Source organism: Diabrotica virgifera, chromosome 2 (assembly GCF_917563875.1).
Source record: "Diabrotica virgifera virgifera chromosome 2, PGI_DIABVI_V3a".
Classification (NCBI taxonomy): domain Eukaryota; kingdom Metazoa; phylum Arthropoda; class Insecta; order Coleoptera; family Chrysomelidae; genus Diabrotica; species Diabrotica virgifera.
In genome coordinates this window covers 64,526,504-64,545,805 of record NC_065444.1, presented here as the reverse complement: position 1 = coordinate 64,545,805, position 19,302 = coordinate 64,526,504, and the positions used below count along the sequence as shown (strand labels likewise).

At 31.8% G+C, this 19,302-nt stretch overlaps 1 protein-coding gene across 3 annotated transcripts in view; it reads right to left on the bottom strand.

The window, feature by feature from the left end:
* The window catches only part of LOC114330085 (b(0,+)-type amino acid transporter 1), a 156,146-nt gene that overhangs the window by 96,220 nt on the left and 40,624 nt on the right, over positions 1–19,302 (bottom strand). For all 3 annotated transcript variants that reach the window (XM_028279398.2, XM_028279400.2, XM_028279397.2), the window contains exon 2: positions 4,297–4,491. In XM_028279398.2, coding sequence (XP_028135199.1) covers positions 4,297–4,405 — 109 coding nt within the window. In that variant the 5' untranslated portion in view covers positions 4,406–4,491. The remainder of the gene's footprint in view (positions 1–4,296; positions 4,492–19,302) is intronic.

Sequence of the window (19,302 nt, the reverse complement as noted above, 5' to 3'; positions counted from 1 at the left end):
TTTCGTAAGTTTTTACTGCATATATATGCGCATATTTCATCAAAATTGATCGCATATAAATCCGCTCCCTAGCGATCACTAAACGCTTCCCTATCTTTCGCAACGTGTAATCCAATCTCTGATATTCCTCAGGCAAGATTTCTTCTTTCTTCCCAAGCTTTTTCTTCCATCTACTCCTCCTTGCATGATAACGTGTAGCAGAGAGTATTTATCGTTTCGAGTATGTGGCCCAGATACGATGTTTTTCTTATTTTAATTATGTTCATAAGCTTTTTGCCATGTCCAATTCGTCTTCACATTTCTTCGTTTGAAACTTTTGTAGTCCAAGAAATTTTCAAAATACGCCTATATACAGGGTGATTGATTAGTTGGGTAAAGCTCAATAGATCCGCTATAGTAATAGATAGCAATAAAAGTTAATAACAAAAATTTTAGCCACCTTTGAGCTTCACATTACAAAATTAGTTAGAACGTTACAGGGTGTTCGATAACACAGTGGCAGACCAAACTTGTGTTTTTTTTAATGGGACACCCTATCTTTTATTTTAAATTCGAAATCCTGTTAACTTCTCCATCACAAAAATATAAAGGTTTGTTATGCTATACAGGGTATTTACAAAGTTATAACCAATTTTATATGAAAATCGTAACAAGTTTTAACTCCCTGTATAAATAAAAATAAGCAAAACAGCAATGGTTTATTAATGCCATATTTTTTAAGTATTGTCAAATTTTTTAAGAATGATTGATATTGCTAATTTTCTTTATATCAAATACAGGGTGAGTCAAAACGCAAGTACATTATTTTCTAAGTCAATTTAAATTTAACGCCTTGTATAGTCGGTTCGCTAAACTCAGACGCAACTGGCTAGATAATTTAGTCGATAATTTTTTTGTTTTTTGTCAATTTTGCAAAAATTGGCAAAATTACTAACTATTTAGTGATTATTAACTATTTAGTAATTATTTTTTGCCAATTTTACTAAAATTGGCAAAATTACCGACTAAAATATCTAGAAAGTTGCGTCTGAGTTTAGCGAACAGACTATATTTTATATTACTATTGAAAAGTACCATTGCAGTACTTTAATTTTTAGATAACATTCCCTATGTCTAACTTTATTAGTTTTCGAGATATGTATTTTCATTTTTCAATGGACCAGTAGCGTGGCCACCCAAATCACCAGAATTTAATAAACTGGACTGATTTTTTTTGGGTTACGTTAATAATGAAGTTTATAAAATACCTCCAACAACAAGGGATGAGATAAAAAATAGAATACAAAGTGTATTTCGATGTGTTAATTTACAAATGCTTCGTAGAGTAAGTAGCTCATTCAATGATCGTTTTTAGGCATGCATAAATGTGTTAGGAGGTAATTTTGAACACCTTATGTAATTAAATATTAAAAATATTTTATTAAAAGTAGCTTCTAATTTTTTTAAACATGTTTTTTTGCAAAATGTATTACTGATAAATTATTTTTCGTTCTTTATTTGTTACATTGTTACATTTACATACAAAAGTAGTGTTTAATTGTCTTCACAAAATGTTGTATTTTGTGTTTGTGTGTTTTTTTGTAAAATTTATTACTAATTTTCTTTCTTTATTTGTTACATTTAAATCAAAAAAAGTAGTTTTAATTGTTTCAAAAATGTTGCTTGTTGTGGTTGTGTTTTTTTTTATAAAATGTATTACTAATAAATTATTTTTATTACTTTATTTGCTACATTGTTACATTGATTAGCGGAATGATAATTAATCAGTAATCGTCAATTGTCAATTCAGTCATGGCTTACTTAAAATTTAGATAAATTTAGACACCTAAAATAATTTGCTCTGAAAAATTAAAATATCTCGAAAACTAATAAATTTGGACATAGGGAATGTTATATAAAAATTAAAGTACGGTGATGTTACTTTTCAATAATGATATAAAACACAGGGTGTTCCATTTAACATTACTGAGAAAATAATGTACTTGCGTTTTGACTCACCCTGTATTTGATATAAAGAAAATTAGCAATGTCAATAATTCTTGAAAATTTTGACAATAAATAAAAAAATATGGCATTAGTAAAATATATTGTTGTGCTTATTTTTATTTATACAGGGAGAACTTGTTACGATTTTCATACAAAATTGGTTATAACTTTGTAAATACCCTGTATAACATAACAAACCTTTATATTTTTGTGATGGAGAAGTTAACAGGATTTCGAATTTAAAATAAAATATAGGGTGTTCCATTAAAAAAAAACATAAGTTTGATTTGCCACGATGTTATCGAACACCCTGTAACATTCTAACTAATTTTGTAATGTGAAGCTCAAAGTTTGCTACAATTTTTGTCATTAACTTTTATTGCTATCTATTACTATAGCGGATCTACGGAGCTTTACCCCACTAATCAATCACCCTGTAGACACATTTCGAATTCCTCCAAATTTTTTACGGATTGGGCTTTCAGAGTCCAAGCTTCTACCCCATATAGTAGTTATGACCAAACATAACATTCGATGAATCTCAATCTAATAGCCATACTCAATTTCTTATTTGTAAACATTGACTTGTATTTTATAAGGTACTAGTACACTTTAGAAGACCAAAAATAAGCATTTTTTCAAGATTTTTTTTCTCAGAACCTTTATTAGAAATAAACATTAACACTTTTTACATATTAATATCTAACTCTTGGAGAATACAAAAAATATATCTTTTTTCATTTATGCACGTACACTAATATTGTAAAGGCGCCAAAGTCGAGGCCTCGAAAAAAAGTAATTTCGATGGCGGACAGTTAATCTCAGGATTGGGATCTCTGAAACAAAAAAATTGTACGGCATTTGAAAAAGGAAGGTTTCTTACGTGACAATTTACCACCGTTAGTGAAAAATTCCTCAAAGAAAAGATTTTACGGAAATTTGAAAAAATTTTGTGAAAAAATCATCCGTTTTTCTTCAGTTATCCATGGTTAAAAAATATTTATTTTTTATTTTTTGGTCAAATTGTGGTAAATTGTCACGTAAGAAACCTTCCTTTTTCAAGAGCAGTACGATTTTTTTGTTTCAGATATCCCAATCCTGCAATATTAGTGTACGTGCATAAATGAAAAAATATATTATATTTTTTTAACTCTCTAAGAGTTAGATATTAATATGTAACAAGTTTTATGTTCATTTCTAATAAAGGTTCTGAGAAAAAAATGATTATTTTTGGTCTTCTAAAGTGTACTAGTATAGTATTTTTACTACAAAAGCGATATTACCTAGGTCATAATTTTTGACGTAAGAGAACTGTCAAAACATTAGAATGTGACTTTTCATTATTGGGATGTTTATTATAAACATGGCAATAATGAAAAGTCACATTCTAATGTTTTGACAGTTCTCTTACGTCAAAAATTTTGACCTACGTAATATCGCTTTTGTAGTAAAAATACTATACCATAAATCCTTTTCGAGCTATTTCTATTCTGAGCTTTATCCCATCATCTTGATCTAACTATGAGTTTATAATTGCTCCGAGGTATTTATACTTATCGATACGGTTTACCCTCCAATGTCAGATTCATGTTGTCAACAGAGTTTTTTGAAATAACCATGTATTTGGTTTTATCTATATAAGACCATATTTGTTAGTCCCATCTTTTTGCTTTCTCTGTTAATGACTTCTAGAAGAATTTGCAAATCGTCTATATATTATCTACCATGATTGCGGTATCGTCTGCAAATATTATGATATTAATTATGCTCCCTCCAATCCTTACATCTTCAGTTCTTTCCCATAGTGACTCCTGAAATATTAGTTGGGAGTAGATACACATTAAATAATTGTGGCGACAGCACGCATTCCCTGTCTGCGAGTATATTTACCAACAAATTATTGCAGAAACCGTATCTTAATCCTATTACAAAGTCATTTGTATTTGAGTGGTGTCATTGTTTCAAGAGCTAAACATATTTATACTAAATAGCAGGTACCTGTAATAATTAAACGTACAATAGATTAACATTTATTACTTTCTACTTGTGCCGGAAACTTAATCACACCACTCAAATAATTTGATGGCAACTATAAGAAGGAACTTGTCCGTTAACGACAGTTCCCCATAAGCTATTACCCTTTCAACACACGTACATTTATATATGTTATAAATATTACAGTCTAATATTGATAGAAACAACTTACGATGATTGTACATCTTGTGCAACATAACTGTCAACCTTCATCCAAAGTTTTGCCAGACGATTAAATCATTTAAATATTCACTATTAAACATTTAAAATACATACCTAATAATGAGATTATTCCACATGACACCCAAACCACCATACACATTCCAACTGAACCTGAGTATTTCAAAGCCGATGCAGGGGATACGAAGATCCCAGATCCTATCATGATGGCCAAGATGAAGTTGATTGCCGAGAACAAGCCCAGTTCTCGTTTGAGTTGAACCTTCTCATTTTGTTCGGTAATTTTGGAACCTGAAATTTTTTTGGGCATGTTATTCACACTATTAGATTTACACAATAAATACAATTCTCTTTGAAAATTGCATATCCTTATTACTTATATTACTTTTTGCAACGTTAATAATTTTTAATCTTTTATTGACAATATATGTAAGAGTAATGTTGATATTAAAAGTTATAGCGATAACAAATATGTACAAGGTTTTGATGTTTAAGTATTTATAATTTGTTTGTATTTTATTTATTGTATTTATTTATTTAGACTACAGCTACATCACAGTTGAGTTTTGCTTATAAGCAAAGAAGACAATACATTACAAACAGTAAATAACAATAATTAATATTTACAAACATTTACTTGATAAATATATTCAATCGACTCCTAGTCTAGTCTAGTCGCAACATAGGGGGTCACGTGGACACTTTTATTCTGGTATTTACTCTGTATTCTGGTATTATAGGTTTTTGGGTCGCTGAATCCAATGAAAGTGGTCTGGAAGCCTAAATGCGGTGCGTTTAATTGTTATTAACAAATTATGGTAAAATTAGGTGTTTTTCAGGAATTATTAGAAGCCCTGTAAATAAATTGATAGTGTTAAGGTCTTCTCTGGTGTATTTTGGTCGCTGAATCGAATGCGACTAGTCGCAATTACTCAAAATGTGTTCTTATTTTGTTAATAACAAAATAATTGTTTATTCGCCGAAAAGCTCGAAATGCGTTATCTACGGAAAGTTTGTAATCTTTTTCATAGTATTTTTATACGCTAAATCGATTGTCACTAGTCGTGATAGCTTAAACCACGTTCCGACTTTTGTTATTAATAAATTATTGCAAAAATAACGGTTTATAGTACGTTTACTCACGGTTTTTGCTCTAAATTTTAAAAAACCACTTGGAATGACATGAAATTTGGCATACACGTAGCTAACATGTCAAACAAAACAAATGATATTGTGCCGATGTGTGCTTTTACCCTGGGGGTGAATTTCACCCCGTTTCGGGGGTGAAAAAAGAAGCCTTTAAAATAAGTCCGGAATTGGATAAACTGATTAATTCTAAGCAACTTTTGTTCTATACAGTTTTTTCACTAAGTCAATACTTTTCGAGTTATTTGCGATTGAATATGTTCATTTTTCAACAAAAAACCAAATAACACGAAAAGTATTATTGACTTAGTGAAAAAACTGTATAGAACAAAAGTTGCTTAGAATTAATCAGTTTATCCACTTCCGGACTTATTTTAAAGGTTTCTTTTTTAACCCCCGAAAAGGGGTGAAACTCACTCCCATGGTAAAAACAGACATCGGCACAATATCACTTGTTTTGTTTGACATGTTAGCTACGTTAATGCAAATTTCATGATAATCCAAGTGGTTTTTGAAAATCTAGAGCAAAAACCGTGAGTGAACGTACTATAAACCATTATTTTTGCAATGATTTATTAATAACAAAGTCGGAACGTGGTTTAAGCTATCAAGACTAGCGGCAATCGATTTAGCTTATAAAAATACTATGAAAAAGATTACAAACTTGCTGTAGATAGTGCATTTTGAGCTTTTCGGCGAATAAACTATTATTTTGTTATCAACAAAATAAGAACATATTTTGCGTAATTGCGACTAGTCGCATTCGATTCAGGGACTAAGAATACACCAGAGAAGACCTTAACACTATCAATTTATTTACAGGGCTTTTAATAATTCCTGAAAAATACCTAGTAGCCCAATAAATGACCGTTTTGGAGTGTAATTTCCAGGGGCAACTCCGAATTGCATGAAAATTTTGATTTAGGTTCTACTTACCCTCCACTTCAAAGTTGAATTTGTGCCGTTGGTTTTTTACTTAAGGGGTGACATTTACCCCTTCTCGGGGGCTGAAAAACGCGTCTTTAAAATAAGGCCGGTAATGGATAAATTGACTTATTTTAAGCACTTTTTGTTCTATAAAGTTTTTTACGTATGTCAATACTTTTCGAGTTATTCGCGATTTAAAATGTTGATTTTTCGACAAAAAAACTACGTTTTCAGATTGTTTTTCCCAAATAACTCAAAAAGTAAATATTTTATCGAAAAATATATTTTTAGCAAAAGTGTAGCCTATAAAAAAACGAAAAAAATGGTGTACCAGTAAAGTCTACAAATTGAGTAGAAGCAAAGTTGTAGCTCATGAAAAATACGTTCTTATTCGTCTAATTCCAAATCGAATAATTCAACGCGAAATGGCCGAAGAAAGAAGCGTTTTTCGGGAAAACCTTATTAACATTTTTAAAGTATCGAAAAAAAGCTTATTATTTGTTTTTTACAAAAGTTTACAGCATCAAAAATAAACGAGTTACAGTGAAAAAAGAAGTTGGCCCCTTTTTTTTTGGTAAAAAAAATCGTGAAAACCTCCGTCTATTTAGCACCCTAAATGAAATTAATCGTTTGGCTTTACCATCTATTTTAACTGTATGTGTATTGTTTATATGATCTGTAAGTTTGATTGGTTTGAAGTGCTTATTTTTGAAAACATTTGGTTTTAAAATAAAAAAAAAAATTCTAAAAATTTTTGAAAAATTTAATTTTTTCAAAATAACTTAAAAAGTATTAGTGATAAGAAAAATCTTAAGGAGTAAAAAAATGTATATTTTGCTATTATAAATATGCTAGTTTATTTTGTTTCTCCGCAAGACAAAAATTGGTTAAGATGTGGCTGTTCAAAATTTGCATACACTCGTGATTAGTGACCCATTCAAGTTTTCTCAATTATAACCATTTCAAAAATAAACACTTTAAACCGGTGAGACTGACAGATCATATAAAAAATAGATAGGTAAGGAAATTGTTTGTATTTTCATGTATGTTTGTTTCAAATCATGAAAATCTTTCATAAGATTTTCGTGATTTTTTACAAAAAAAAAAGAGAGCTAACTTTATTTTGAGCGTAACTCGCTTATTTTTAATGTTAAAATTTTTATTAACAATTAAAACAAAGCTTTAAATGCAAACACTTTCAAAAAGTTTAAATGGCTTTTTTCCTAAAAGTGCTTAATTTTTCGGTGATTTCACCTTGAAATATTCGATTTGGAATTAGACGAATAAGAACGTATTTTTCATGAGCTACAACTTTGGATTGATAGACTTTACTGATACACCATGTTTTTGGGTTTTTTATAAGCTACACTTTTGCTAAGGATATTTTTTTCGATAAAATATTTACTTTTTGAGTTATTTGCGAAAAACCGTCTGAAAACGTAGTTTTTTTGTCGAAAAATCAACGTTTTCAATGGCCAATAACTCGAAAAGTATTGACTTACGTAAAAAACTCTATAGAACAAAAGTTGCTTAAAATCAGTCCATTTATCCATTTCCGGACTTATCTTGAACGTATGTTTTTTCACCCCCGAGAAGGGGTGACTGTCACCCCCCAAGTAAAAGCAACCAACGGCACAATTTCAACTTTGAAGTGGAGGGTAAGTAGAACCTAAATCCAAATTTTCATGCAATTCGGAGTTGCCCCTGAAAATTACACGGTATCGCCGAATTTCCCGTTCATTTACTGGGCTATAGTTTTACCATAATTTGTTAATAACAATTAAACGCACCACATTTGGGCTTCCAGACCACTTCCATTGGATTCAGCGACCCCAAAAACCTATAATACCACCATCAAATCGCGGCGACCTAAAAGTGTACACGGGACCCCCTATGTTGCGACTAGACTATTGGTCATTACTAAGAAATCGGACGGATTGCCACTGTAGGATCTGATCGGGCATTCCTCCACTAAAATATTTAACCGTTACCGAACACTGGACGTTTCAAGCGGTGAAGGGAAAAATATTCCATATGATTGCTCGAGCCACTATGTGCATTTCAACCATCGCACGTTCAAAATTCTTAGTGTGTGAAACAAGCGTTAGGTACCCTCATTACACACACTAAGAATTTGAACGTGCGATGGCTTCAACGTACGACGATATATCAATAGTGGCTCGAGCAATCATATGGAACCTTTCTCGCGCCACGAACGTTCCAACCGCGCCGTGTAATGAGAAAGGTTTCATATGATTGCTCGAGCCACTATTGGAATGTCATCGTGCGTTCAAGCCATCGCACGTGCAAAATTCTTAGTGTGTGAAAGGAGCGTTAATCTTGCAGCGCCGCAATCGCAAATCGGAGACGGTATTTTTCCTCACCTGAAAAGTGAGTTAAAGCACCTGTCACAGTTTGTTCTTATTATCTTCAGTGTGGCCCAGATTCATCTTGGTTGGTCGAAACTCTCTGGCTTCCTTGTAATACTTGGCATATTCCGGGTGGTAGACGTTGCATTCTTCTCCCATTATTCTCGCCCACGGTCGGCGATATTGAAGTTTCTTTCAATTAGAATTCTTTCAGAGTCTAGAGTCTAGACTGTCTAAAGTTCATTCGCTTTCAAGATGAGTAACGACGCCAGTTTCAGACGCCTGATGGCCTGATTCGTGGGTTTTTCGTATCGTCACAGCTTGTCGTTTGTTATAAATTAATTTATTCTATATTATAAATAAATTTCTAACCAATCACAAGCTTCGATGTCACGAAAAACCCACGAACCAGACGTCGGAAACTGGCGTCGTTACTCATCTTAATGCTTGTTTTCACGCTACGTTTTCTTGTACGTTTTGTCAATAAGCGGATTTAATTTTTTCGATTCGTCAAGACGTACGTTTTGCTGTTTTCACGCTACGTCTGATTGTACGTTTTGTGTGATAGGACAAATCCTATACATTTTTCGATTCGACAAAACGTACGTTTTGCTGTTTACACGCCACATTTTATTGTATAAACGTACAATAAGACGTAGCGTGAAAACGAGCCTTTAAACGCGAATGAACTATAGAGGGTTGTTTCTTGAACGAAGCCTACTTTAAATGCCCATCTTCACGCTACGTTTTCTTGTACGTTTTGTGGGTAATACAAAACGTACGTTTTGTCAATAAGCGGATTTTAAGGCCCATTTTCACGCTACGTTTTCTTGTATGTTTTGTGGGCCTACAAAACTTACGACAAAACGTACGTTTTGTCCAGTGTATATTGGATTTCATTTCGATTCGACAAGACGTACGTTTTGCTGTTTTCACGCTACGTCTTATTGTACGTTTTGTGTGATAGGACAAATCCTATCAAAACTTAAAATAAGACGTAGCGTGAAAACAGCAAAACGTACGTCTTGTCGAATCGAAAAAATTAAATCCGCTTATCGACAAAACGTACGTTTTGTCGAACGTTTTGTATGACCCACAAAACGTACAAGAAAACGTAGCGTGAAAACGGGCCTTTATGTCTCTGCCGATAATACCAACGTGGGAGCGGAGCACAGGATCTGTGTTAATTTTTTTATACTCCCTGACAAGGGCATGTTTTGTGGACATGTGAGGGGGCTATATTCTATGTGGCCTAGTGCTGGTATAGTCAGTACGTTGGCGTGGCCTTGATTGTGCCTGAGATAATACGAAAAGCCTGGTTTAGTTGGGCGTCAACACGTTCGATATGCGGATGATCTTTAAAGCTTTAGCGTTCCATCGAGTATTACACCTAGCTTTTTTGGTGTTTAGTGCGGCTGAGGAGTCTGTCTTCAGAGTGCAAACTTATTACTCGGGAGGCTTTAGGGACGCTGATCACGAATATCTCGACGGCGATGATCTCTGACGTACTTTTTGACCAGGACGAGCCTTGCTTCCTGTAGATTTATGAAAATTAAGATAGCAAAACCAGTGTAAAAAGTGTTAAATCGGGGATTTTTCGGGTCGCTGGGAATAGTAATGGGAATAGTCTCCTGGATTTTTGTACAAAATCGATATAGAATCAGTGCAAACTCGTTGCTCGGAGGTTTATGGGATCGCTGAACACGAATATCATGTCGGCGATGGTCTCAGAGGCACCTGATAAGCAGGAACAACTGATTTTGTATATAATTTCCATAAAACTATGACATAATATTCGTATGCAGCGATTCCAAAAACAGGAGTTGAGGAGATAGCTACTAAATTTAGGTGATAAAAAAATTTGGACAGCAACCTAGCCGCCTTCAGTTATTATTCAAATCGTAACTCAATACACCGATAAATTTTTAATCTTTTTGCCATACCTGTAATTTTTTTTATTTGGTTTAAATCCCTCGACAACTAATGGTCATTGGCATGGATTTCTCCATTGGATTGGATTTCTCAATCAGATAGGGTAATTTGTAGTGTGTGCGTTAAGTAAGTGTCTTGTTACTTAGTAAAGTCGACTTCATTGTTTTTACAAAGAGACGCTAATTGTATCCGAACATCTGCGGTCCCCCGGTAGGTACCGATCCCACAAAATTGAATTTGTTGATTTCTTATGAAAATAATAAAGCCTATGTCACTCGCCTATGTTTGCTAAAATCAGTTAAGCCATTTGGGCTATAGCGCGTGTTATCGTAATGGTAATATACAAACAAATATGCATTTATACATCGATACATACAAAATACATACATATAGGTACTACACTCGAAAAGCATTACCCTAAGATAAGATAAGACATCAAAGAAAAATTGACAAAATTGTCTATTATAAATAAGGGAAATAGGAGAGTGAAAAATAATGTGCATAAATGAAAAAAACATTGCAATAAAGTTAACTGCACTATGTGTGTATCTAGGTATATGAAAACATCAAAATTTTAATTGTGCAAATATGTCCTGGAGGTCAAAACTTACGTAAACAATATTTAATGACCTAAAAAAAGCACGGATGCTGATCACTCTGTGTTTACATACAGACTAATTAATTGATCTAAAATAAAAAGGGAAGACAGAATGGTAAACATGCGCGAAAAAGTAAATATTTACCAAACTGACAGAAATATTTAAAATAATTTTATTAATTTTAGACATAATGATTAATTAATATATTATCGAACTTTTTATACGAGAAGTCCAAGATTATCAAATGATCAAAAAATGATAAAAAATGTTACAACCCTATTTTTTGGCTTATAAATTTGCCTCTCCCTAGACGTCGAAAGCGTCCATTGCTCTATACACTTTTAGTCTGGGCTGATTATCGGAGAATAGGCCATTTTTGGGGAAAAGTTATTTACCAGCAATTTTATTGCTGGAATCGAATCTTATGATTATATATATATATATATATATATATATATATATATATATATATATATATATATATATATATATATATATATATATGTATATATATATATATATATATATATATATATATATATTCATATTTATATCATTATTGCTTCCATATTATATACCGTAGCATTGAATGTTGCGTCCTTCGAACTATTACGTCCGAATATTGGACGCAATAAAACCATCCTGATTTTATGGACTTCCCACTACTTCTACTTAAAAATGGCGCCTTAGTTAAATGCAGATTTCTATATTTAACCATAGCCCAAAACGTCATGCCGCTCTCTAGTTAGATTTCTGAGATATTAAACTTCTCCTAAAAATCGTGAGACGCAATAATATTCTAAACTTGTAACCAAATGAATAATGTTAGTTCAGCGAGTTGACGAAAGTGGCGCGGTTATAATATACATATTTACCGTATACTTCGTTTCCTTTAGAACATTATTGCGTCAAAATAGGAGATATGACAACGTTGCCCAGAGTATCTATTTTTAGAACATAACAGAATCTTTCGACCTTGGCTAGTTTGTTTTCGGCGGTTTGTTTCTCGTTGATTTTAATATATCAACTTGTTCGTCCTGTTGCTTATTGCGTCGTATATTTATTGTGTTCTTTTAATCCTCAAACAAATAGGTAAGTGAATTTCTATGTTAATATTTTTATTAGAAGGGAAAAATTTTTAATTATTTTTTCTTTTTGATTTCGAGATTTATTAGCCTATGCACTAAAAGAGTAAAATATATTAAAAATATTTTTGATAATATTTATCAATTCAGTAATTACTTAATCAGTTAAAGAAGTTAAATGCACAACTTTGTTAAGTACATTTTTAAAGAAATCAGTTACTGTTTTCATTTATTGGATAAATTGAAATAAACTTACTAGCACAGCATTAAATTAAAAAATAATTTTTTGTAATTTAAAAAAAATGGTAAATATTCAAATATTTGGACGTCATTGCAATCATTTTTGTGACCACTTGTTTTAAGTTTCAATAATTGTAAAAATAGGTACATATATCATTTCAAAGGAATAATGTACTCTTACTAAAAATAAATCCATTTACTCACGGTTTTTGCTCCAAATTTTAAACAACCGTTTATATTGACATGAAATTTGGCAAACACATAGCTAACAAGGCTAAGAAAGAAAGTGATATTGTGCCGATGTGTGCTTTTGCCCTAGGGATGAGTTTCACTCCTTCTCGGGGGTGAAAAAACATGCTTTAAAAAAAAGGCCGGTGATGGATAAATTGATTATTTTTAAGCAACTACTTTTGTTCTATAGCCTTTTTCACAAGTTAATATTTTTCGAGTTATTTGCGAGTGAATATGTTCATTTTTCAACAACAAAAAAACATGTTTTTAGATGGTTTTTCGCAGATAACTCAAAAAGTGAATATTTTATCGGAAAAAAAATACTTTTAGCAGAAATACAGCTTATACAAAGTGAAAAAACGGTGTATGTATGGGGCCTCTAGACCCAGCATAAGCAGTTTTGTAGCCAATGAAAAATAGTTTCATATTCGTCAAATTCCAAATCAATATTTCAACGTGAAATAATAAAAAAATGGAGAAACTTTTGAGGAAAAGTTTAAAAGTAGCTTTATTTTCGTTTTTTTTTCAAGTTTCTAACATCAAAAGTAAGCAAGTTACGCTCAAAATAAAGTTAGTCCGTCTTTTTTGAAAAAAAAAACAATGGGATAACCACCCCGTAATTAGGATCTCAAAGAAAATTAATCGTTACCGCTTCACAAGTGGCTTTACTTATGTATTATTTTGATGATCTCTAAGTTTCATCGGTTCAAAGTGTTTATCTTTGAAAAAATTGGAAATAAAGTAAAATTTTCTTAATTTTTAATTTTGACAAAAACATGTTTTTTTTCAATATAAGTTACAAATTATTATTGATAGGCACCAAAAACCTCAAAGAACAAAAATTTGTAAGCTTTGCTTTTTTGAATACTTTTTTTTTGAGATTCAGTAAGACAAAAATGGATTCAGATATGGCTGTTTAAAATTATTTGCATACACTCGTGATTAGTGATTCGTTCAAGCCCTCTCTACTACAGCTCTTTTAAAAATAAGCACATTGAACCGATGAACTAACAGACCATATAAACAATACGTGCACGAGTAAAGGAACTTGTGAAGCGGTAACGATTAATTTTATTTTAGATGCTAATTATGGGGTGATTTTCACATTTTTTTTTTATAAAAAAAGTTACCAACTTTATTTTGAGCGTAACTTGCTTACGGTTGATGCTAGAAACTCATTTATAAACAGAAATAAAGATTTTTTTAACACTTTACAAAAGTTGTAATGAGTTTTCCTCAGAAACCTTTTTAATTTTTGGATATTTTAAGTTGAAATATTCGTTTTGGAATTTGACGAATATCCTATTTTTCATTAGCTAGAACTCAGCTTCTGCTGGGTCTAGAGACCTCATACATACATCATTTTTTTCTCCTTTCTATAGAACCGAAGTTGTTTATAATTAGTCAGTTTCATTTCCGGACTTATTTTGAACGTATATTTTTTCACCCTCGAGAAGGGGTGAAACTCACCCCCAGGTCAAAAGCACACCAAATTGCATGTCAATCTTTTCAATCAAGCTCTTTTTCTTAGCGATGTAGAATATATTTATGCACTATTTACCTTTTAAAGTACAAAGATATTTATTTAGTAGATAACTTACACTGAACAAAATTATTTGGCGGATTGCGCGAATAAAGCTCGTATATACTTTAATTATATATTTTCTATTATAGGAGACCGATTCAGATAACAGCAGTGCTACAAACTTAAGTCAAAAAAATCTCAGGATTCTCACAGAAACTTGTACCGACCACCAGTTAATCCATGAAGTGAAAGATGTTTCAGCCCTCGAGTCAACGATAACTGGGGTACAAGAACATATACACAATTACAATAAACAAAAATGTAGAAATACAGGTAATCTCGAACACCCTTACAAAAGAAAACCAGATTATTGTTACTACTGTGAAACGGAAGTTCTTAATTTTGGTCGCCATATTATAAGGAACCATTCAATGGAAGTCGATGTGGCTGAAATTATCTTCAAACCAATCAAATCATGTGAAAGAAGATGTCTATTTGATAAACTCTAGGAAATTTTTTAACTGAGTGATGGTGGAAACTGTTTCAAGGCTGTTAGACAGACTTATGTACCAGATCGGGTTCTCATTCATTGTGACAATTGTTTAGGATTTTTCTCTTCCAAACTATTATACCGACATAGAAAAAAAATGTGGAAATAGAAGCAATCAAGAGAAGGCACAATTTGCTAGCCAATCAAAAATGTGTCCCAACATTAAAATTGATCATCGACTAAAAGAAGAAATGTTTCTCAGGATGAGAGCGGACAGGATTTCAATGGAAGCCAAGAACGACTTTCTAATTCGTTCATTTGGAACCCGTTGTTTGAAGACGCACAGAGAAAAGCATTTTATAGCAGTTACATCACGCAAAATGAGGGAATTGTCAAAAATATTTAAAGAAAGGAGAAAAATAGACCCATCTATATCCACTATGTTTTCAGCATTGCGACCAAAGTATTTGATGCCTTTGTTGAAACCACAAAACGAATAGCTTGTTATGATCCTGAAAAAGACTTGTCTCCAAATGTTGCCATGAATATATGCCATGAGATCACTCAAACAATGTTGCGATTTTGCAATCACTTTTGCCTATAAGAAACAAACTGCATACTTATCTGTTTCAACTGCTACAATTGAGGCATAGCTTAAAACTTTAATTCATCTATTTGAGGCAAACTGGAGTATTGAGGCCTCAACCCAAGCAGCTAATAATTTAAATCTTAACAAATGGAATAAGGTTACAATAGTTCCACTAGCGAATGGTCTAAAATTGCTAAGATCCCATTTAGTTAAACTTGCTGACGATGCAACGAAAATTCTGCAGAATTATTTGTGACACTACAGTTGAAAATGCACCGCAAAAGACTAACTCCAAAAATGTAGTAAAATTAGAAGATATTAAAGCGTTTAACAATCTCATTGAATCTGTGTACTGTAGAATAATTTTGATAAACAGAAAACGTTCTGGAGAATTACAGAGAATGTCCTTTTACACTTATGTTAACTCTATCGGAAATCAAAAATATGAAGAGTTTCAAAAAGCAGTTTCACCTTCTGAAAAAAAAAACTATTAAGTTCAATGAAGACAGTAGCCATTAGAGGCAAGAGGGGAAGGGGTGTTCCAGTTTTGTTCAACCCCGAGGTACAAAATCATATCTATACTTTGCTTGCGGTTAGAAATGAATTTGTACCAAGGGATAATCCTTACCTATTTGCTCCTGTTAAATCTTCTTCACATTTAATCAGTTACAAAATATTAGGAGAGCACGCAAAATTATCCGTTGCGAAAGATCCTACTTATATAACATCGGCTCGTTTGCGTAAGCATCTGGCAACTTTATCACAATTATTAAATTTATCTGATGGAGAGATTGAACAATTAGCTACTTTCATGGGATACAGACAGAACTACAGAAGTTCCTACAGACTGCCAGATGATATTTACCAAACTACTAAAATAGCGAAACTGTTGATGGTAATGGAGAAGGGAACAGCCAACAAATTCAAAGGAAAATCTTTAGATGAAGTAGAAATTGATATGGACAAAAATCTTTTGGAAGATAACTTTTCTGAAAGCGATGTTGATGGTGACGATGAGTTAAAGTGTTTGCTACATGATGATAGTGAACCATCAACTAGTCAAATACGCCAGTCAATGGGAGCAAGAATAGGATATTACCTCCAAATTCTATCCTACTGCATGGATTTTAATAAAATTTTGGGCCTAGCTTCTACTTATCTCCTAATTCAAAGTCTACCCTATGCCGATGTGTGCTTTTATCTTGGGGGTGGTTCCCACCCCTTCTTAAGGGTGGAAAATTTTTTGGTTAAAATTACCACGGAATTCGCTAGAGAACCTAATTCTAAGCAAAAACTGTTCCATAATTTTTTTTTGAAAACTCAATACTTTTTGAGATATTCGTGGTTGAAAACCCTTTTCGAACGGTTTTTTGCGAATACCTTAAAAACTATGCATCTAACTAAGAAAACTATATTAAACATTTTTGTAGGTTATAAAAAAACAAAGAGAGACTTGCCTTATTAAATCTTCCAGTTATACAAAAAAGAGATATGGTAGGTGAAAATATTTTGTTTTTTGGTACATTCTCAAATTGGTGTATTCAACTTGAAATAACAGAAAAACGGTCGATTTTAGGTGTATAATGCTACTAATATCTTTTGAGGTGCTTGAAAAGACCTTTACAATGAGCTATATTAAAGGTCCATTACATTAAAACTGAGCGAGATATGATGCAAACAAAATTGATAACTAATGTATTTTTAGAAAAAATGAGAAGTAATTTTAACCCACATCCACCAAAATGTAAATGCATAATTTTCCCTCCAAAATACCTTTTATTATAGTGTTATTTCTATGTTCAAAAAGTTGGACGGGTTTAAAATGAATGGTTTTTGAAAAAACAAAGATCAAATTTTAGAGCGCATTTTTAAATTTTCTTAAAAATTTTCCTTTTTCTCCATGTAACTTGAAAATGATAAGAGATAGAGTAATGAAAAATAAAAAGGAAATTTTTATCTGAAAAATCCCTACATTTTTGTGTAATATCTTTCTTTCGTATCTCTTATCTTTTTCGAGTTACATGGAGGAAAAGGAAGATTTCTAAGAAAATTTAAAAATGCGCTCTATAATTTGATCTTATTTTTTTCAAAAACCATTCACTTTAATCTGGTCCAACTTTTTAAACATAGAAATAACACTATAATAAAAAGTATTGTAGAAGAAAAACGATGTAGGTATTTAAATTCTGATGGATGAGGGGTTAAATATACTTCTCATTTCTTCTTAAAATACATTAGTCATCAATTTTTTGCAGAATATCTCGCTTAGTTTGCATGTAATCGACAATTAGTATTGCTCATTTTAAAGGTCTTTTCAAGCACTACAAAAGTTATTAGTATCATTATACACCTAAAATCGACAGTTTCTCTGTTATTTCAAGTTGAATACACCGATTTGAGCATGCAGCAAAAAAACGAACTCTTCTTACCTACCATATCCCTATTTGTATTTTAACTAGAAGATTTATGAAGGGACGAATCTCTTTGTTTTTTATAACCTACAGAAATATGTTATATAGTTTTTTTATTAGATGCATAGTTTTTAATTTATTCGCAAAAATTCGTACGAAAAAATACGAATTCGTACGAATAACTCAAAAAGTATTGAGTTTTAAAAAAATAATTATAGAACAGTTTTGCTTAAAATTATGTTCTCTAGCCTCTTCCGTGGCTATTTTAACCAAAACATTTTTCACCCTCGAGAAGGGGTGAGAACCACCCCCAAGATAAAAGCTCACATCGGCATAGGGTAGACTTTGTTTCTTGAGCTATTCCCTACTTACTGTAAAAATATCAAGTAAATCGATATAGTAGGATGGAATTCGGAGCCAAATACCCTCATTGACTGCCCTAAAAGTGAGAATACCATTTTTACAAAGAAAAAAAAAATAAAACATTCAAAAATAAGACTGCGCGAAAACTAGTTCCATGGACAGAAAGACAAAAGTCTGTCACTCTAAACCTTTTCAAGAATCATATCAAATCTAGAAGGCCTCCAAAAAAAGGGAAGTGTGAAGAACTAAAGAATAAATTTCCTGAGCTATTGAACAAAATAACTGGTTAAAGATTAAAGTATTCATACAAAATTCATATTGCAATAATAAAAATTAACGCATGTTTTTTTATTAAATTTTGGGTTTTACATTACTCTAAGAATGATTGTTTATATTTAAAAGAATAAAATTTTTTATTTTAAATGATTGTTGTTTTTATCAAGGAATAAAAACTAGAAAATTTTTATTATCGTTTTATTAATACTCCTATTAAATAAATACCAATTTAAAATAAAATAAAATTATTATTATCATTCATGAGGATCTATTTTAAATGCATTGAGTAACCAAAGTTAAAAAGTCCATTTAAAACATCTATAATTGGTTTCCCTTGTAGGAATCTAAATTTAGCTGATGAATGAGAACAGGTGTTCGAACTTTTTGTAGTAAGTAAGTATGGCAACACTGTAATGACGCAATAATATACAATATACACTAAATTGGAGCTAATAAAGTGGGGTACCGAAAGGAGTTAGCAACATTTGCAAATTGAATGAAAATTTGAATTTAAAAAAAATATTTTATTAAAACCAAAATTAGCAGCCCTTATTAATAAACAGTTTATAACAAATATTCACTATCGAATCGAACGTAACTCATCGCTATCAAGGAGACGCAAGAAGGTGCAAGTACGAAAAGACGCAACATTGTTGGAAAGATGTATATATATATATATATATATATATATATATATATATATATATATATATTAATAATATAGGTATGCAAAGTCCGCAGATAGTGTGCTACTTTTTTTATTAACAAAATGGCGCCTACAAAACGTGTTTTTTTAATTTTTGCTCCATAACTCTGAAAATTCTAACTTTACACCAAAAACACCCTAATAAAAATTCACCGAAATTAAATTCTGCATAAAGAAATGTTTTCCCGATCTGCTGCGACGAAAAGTTTCCTC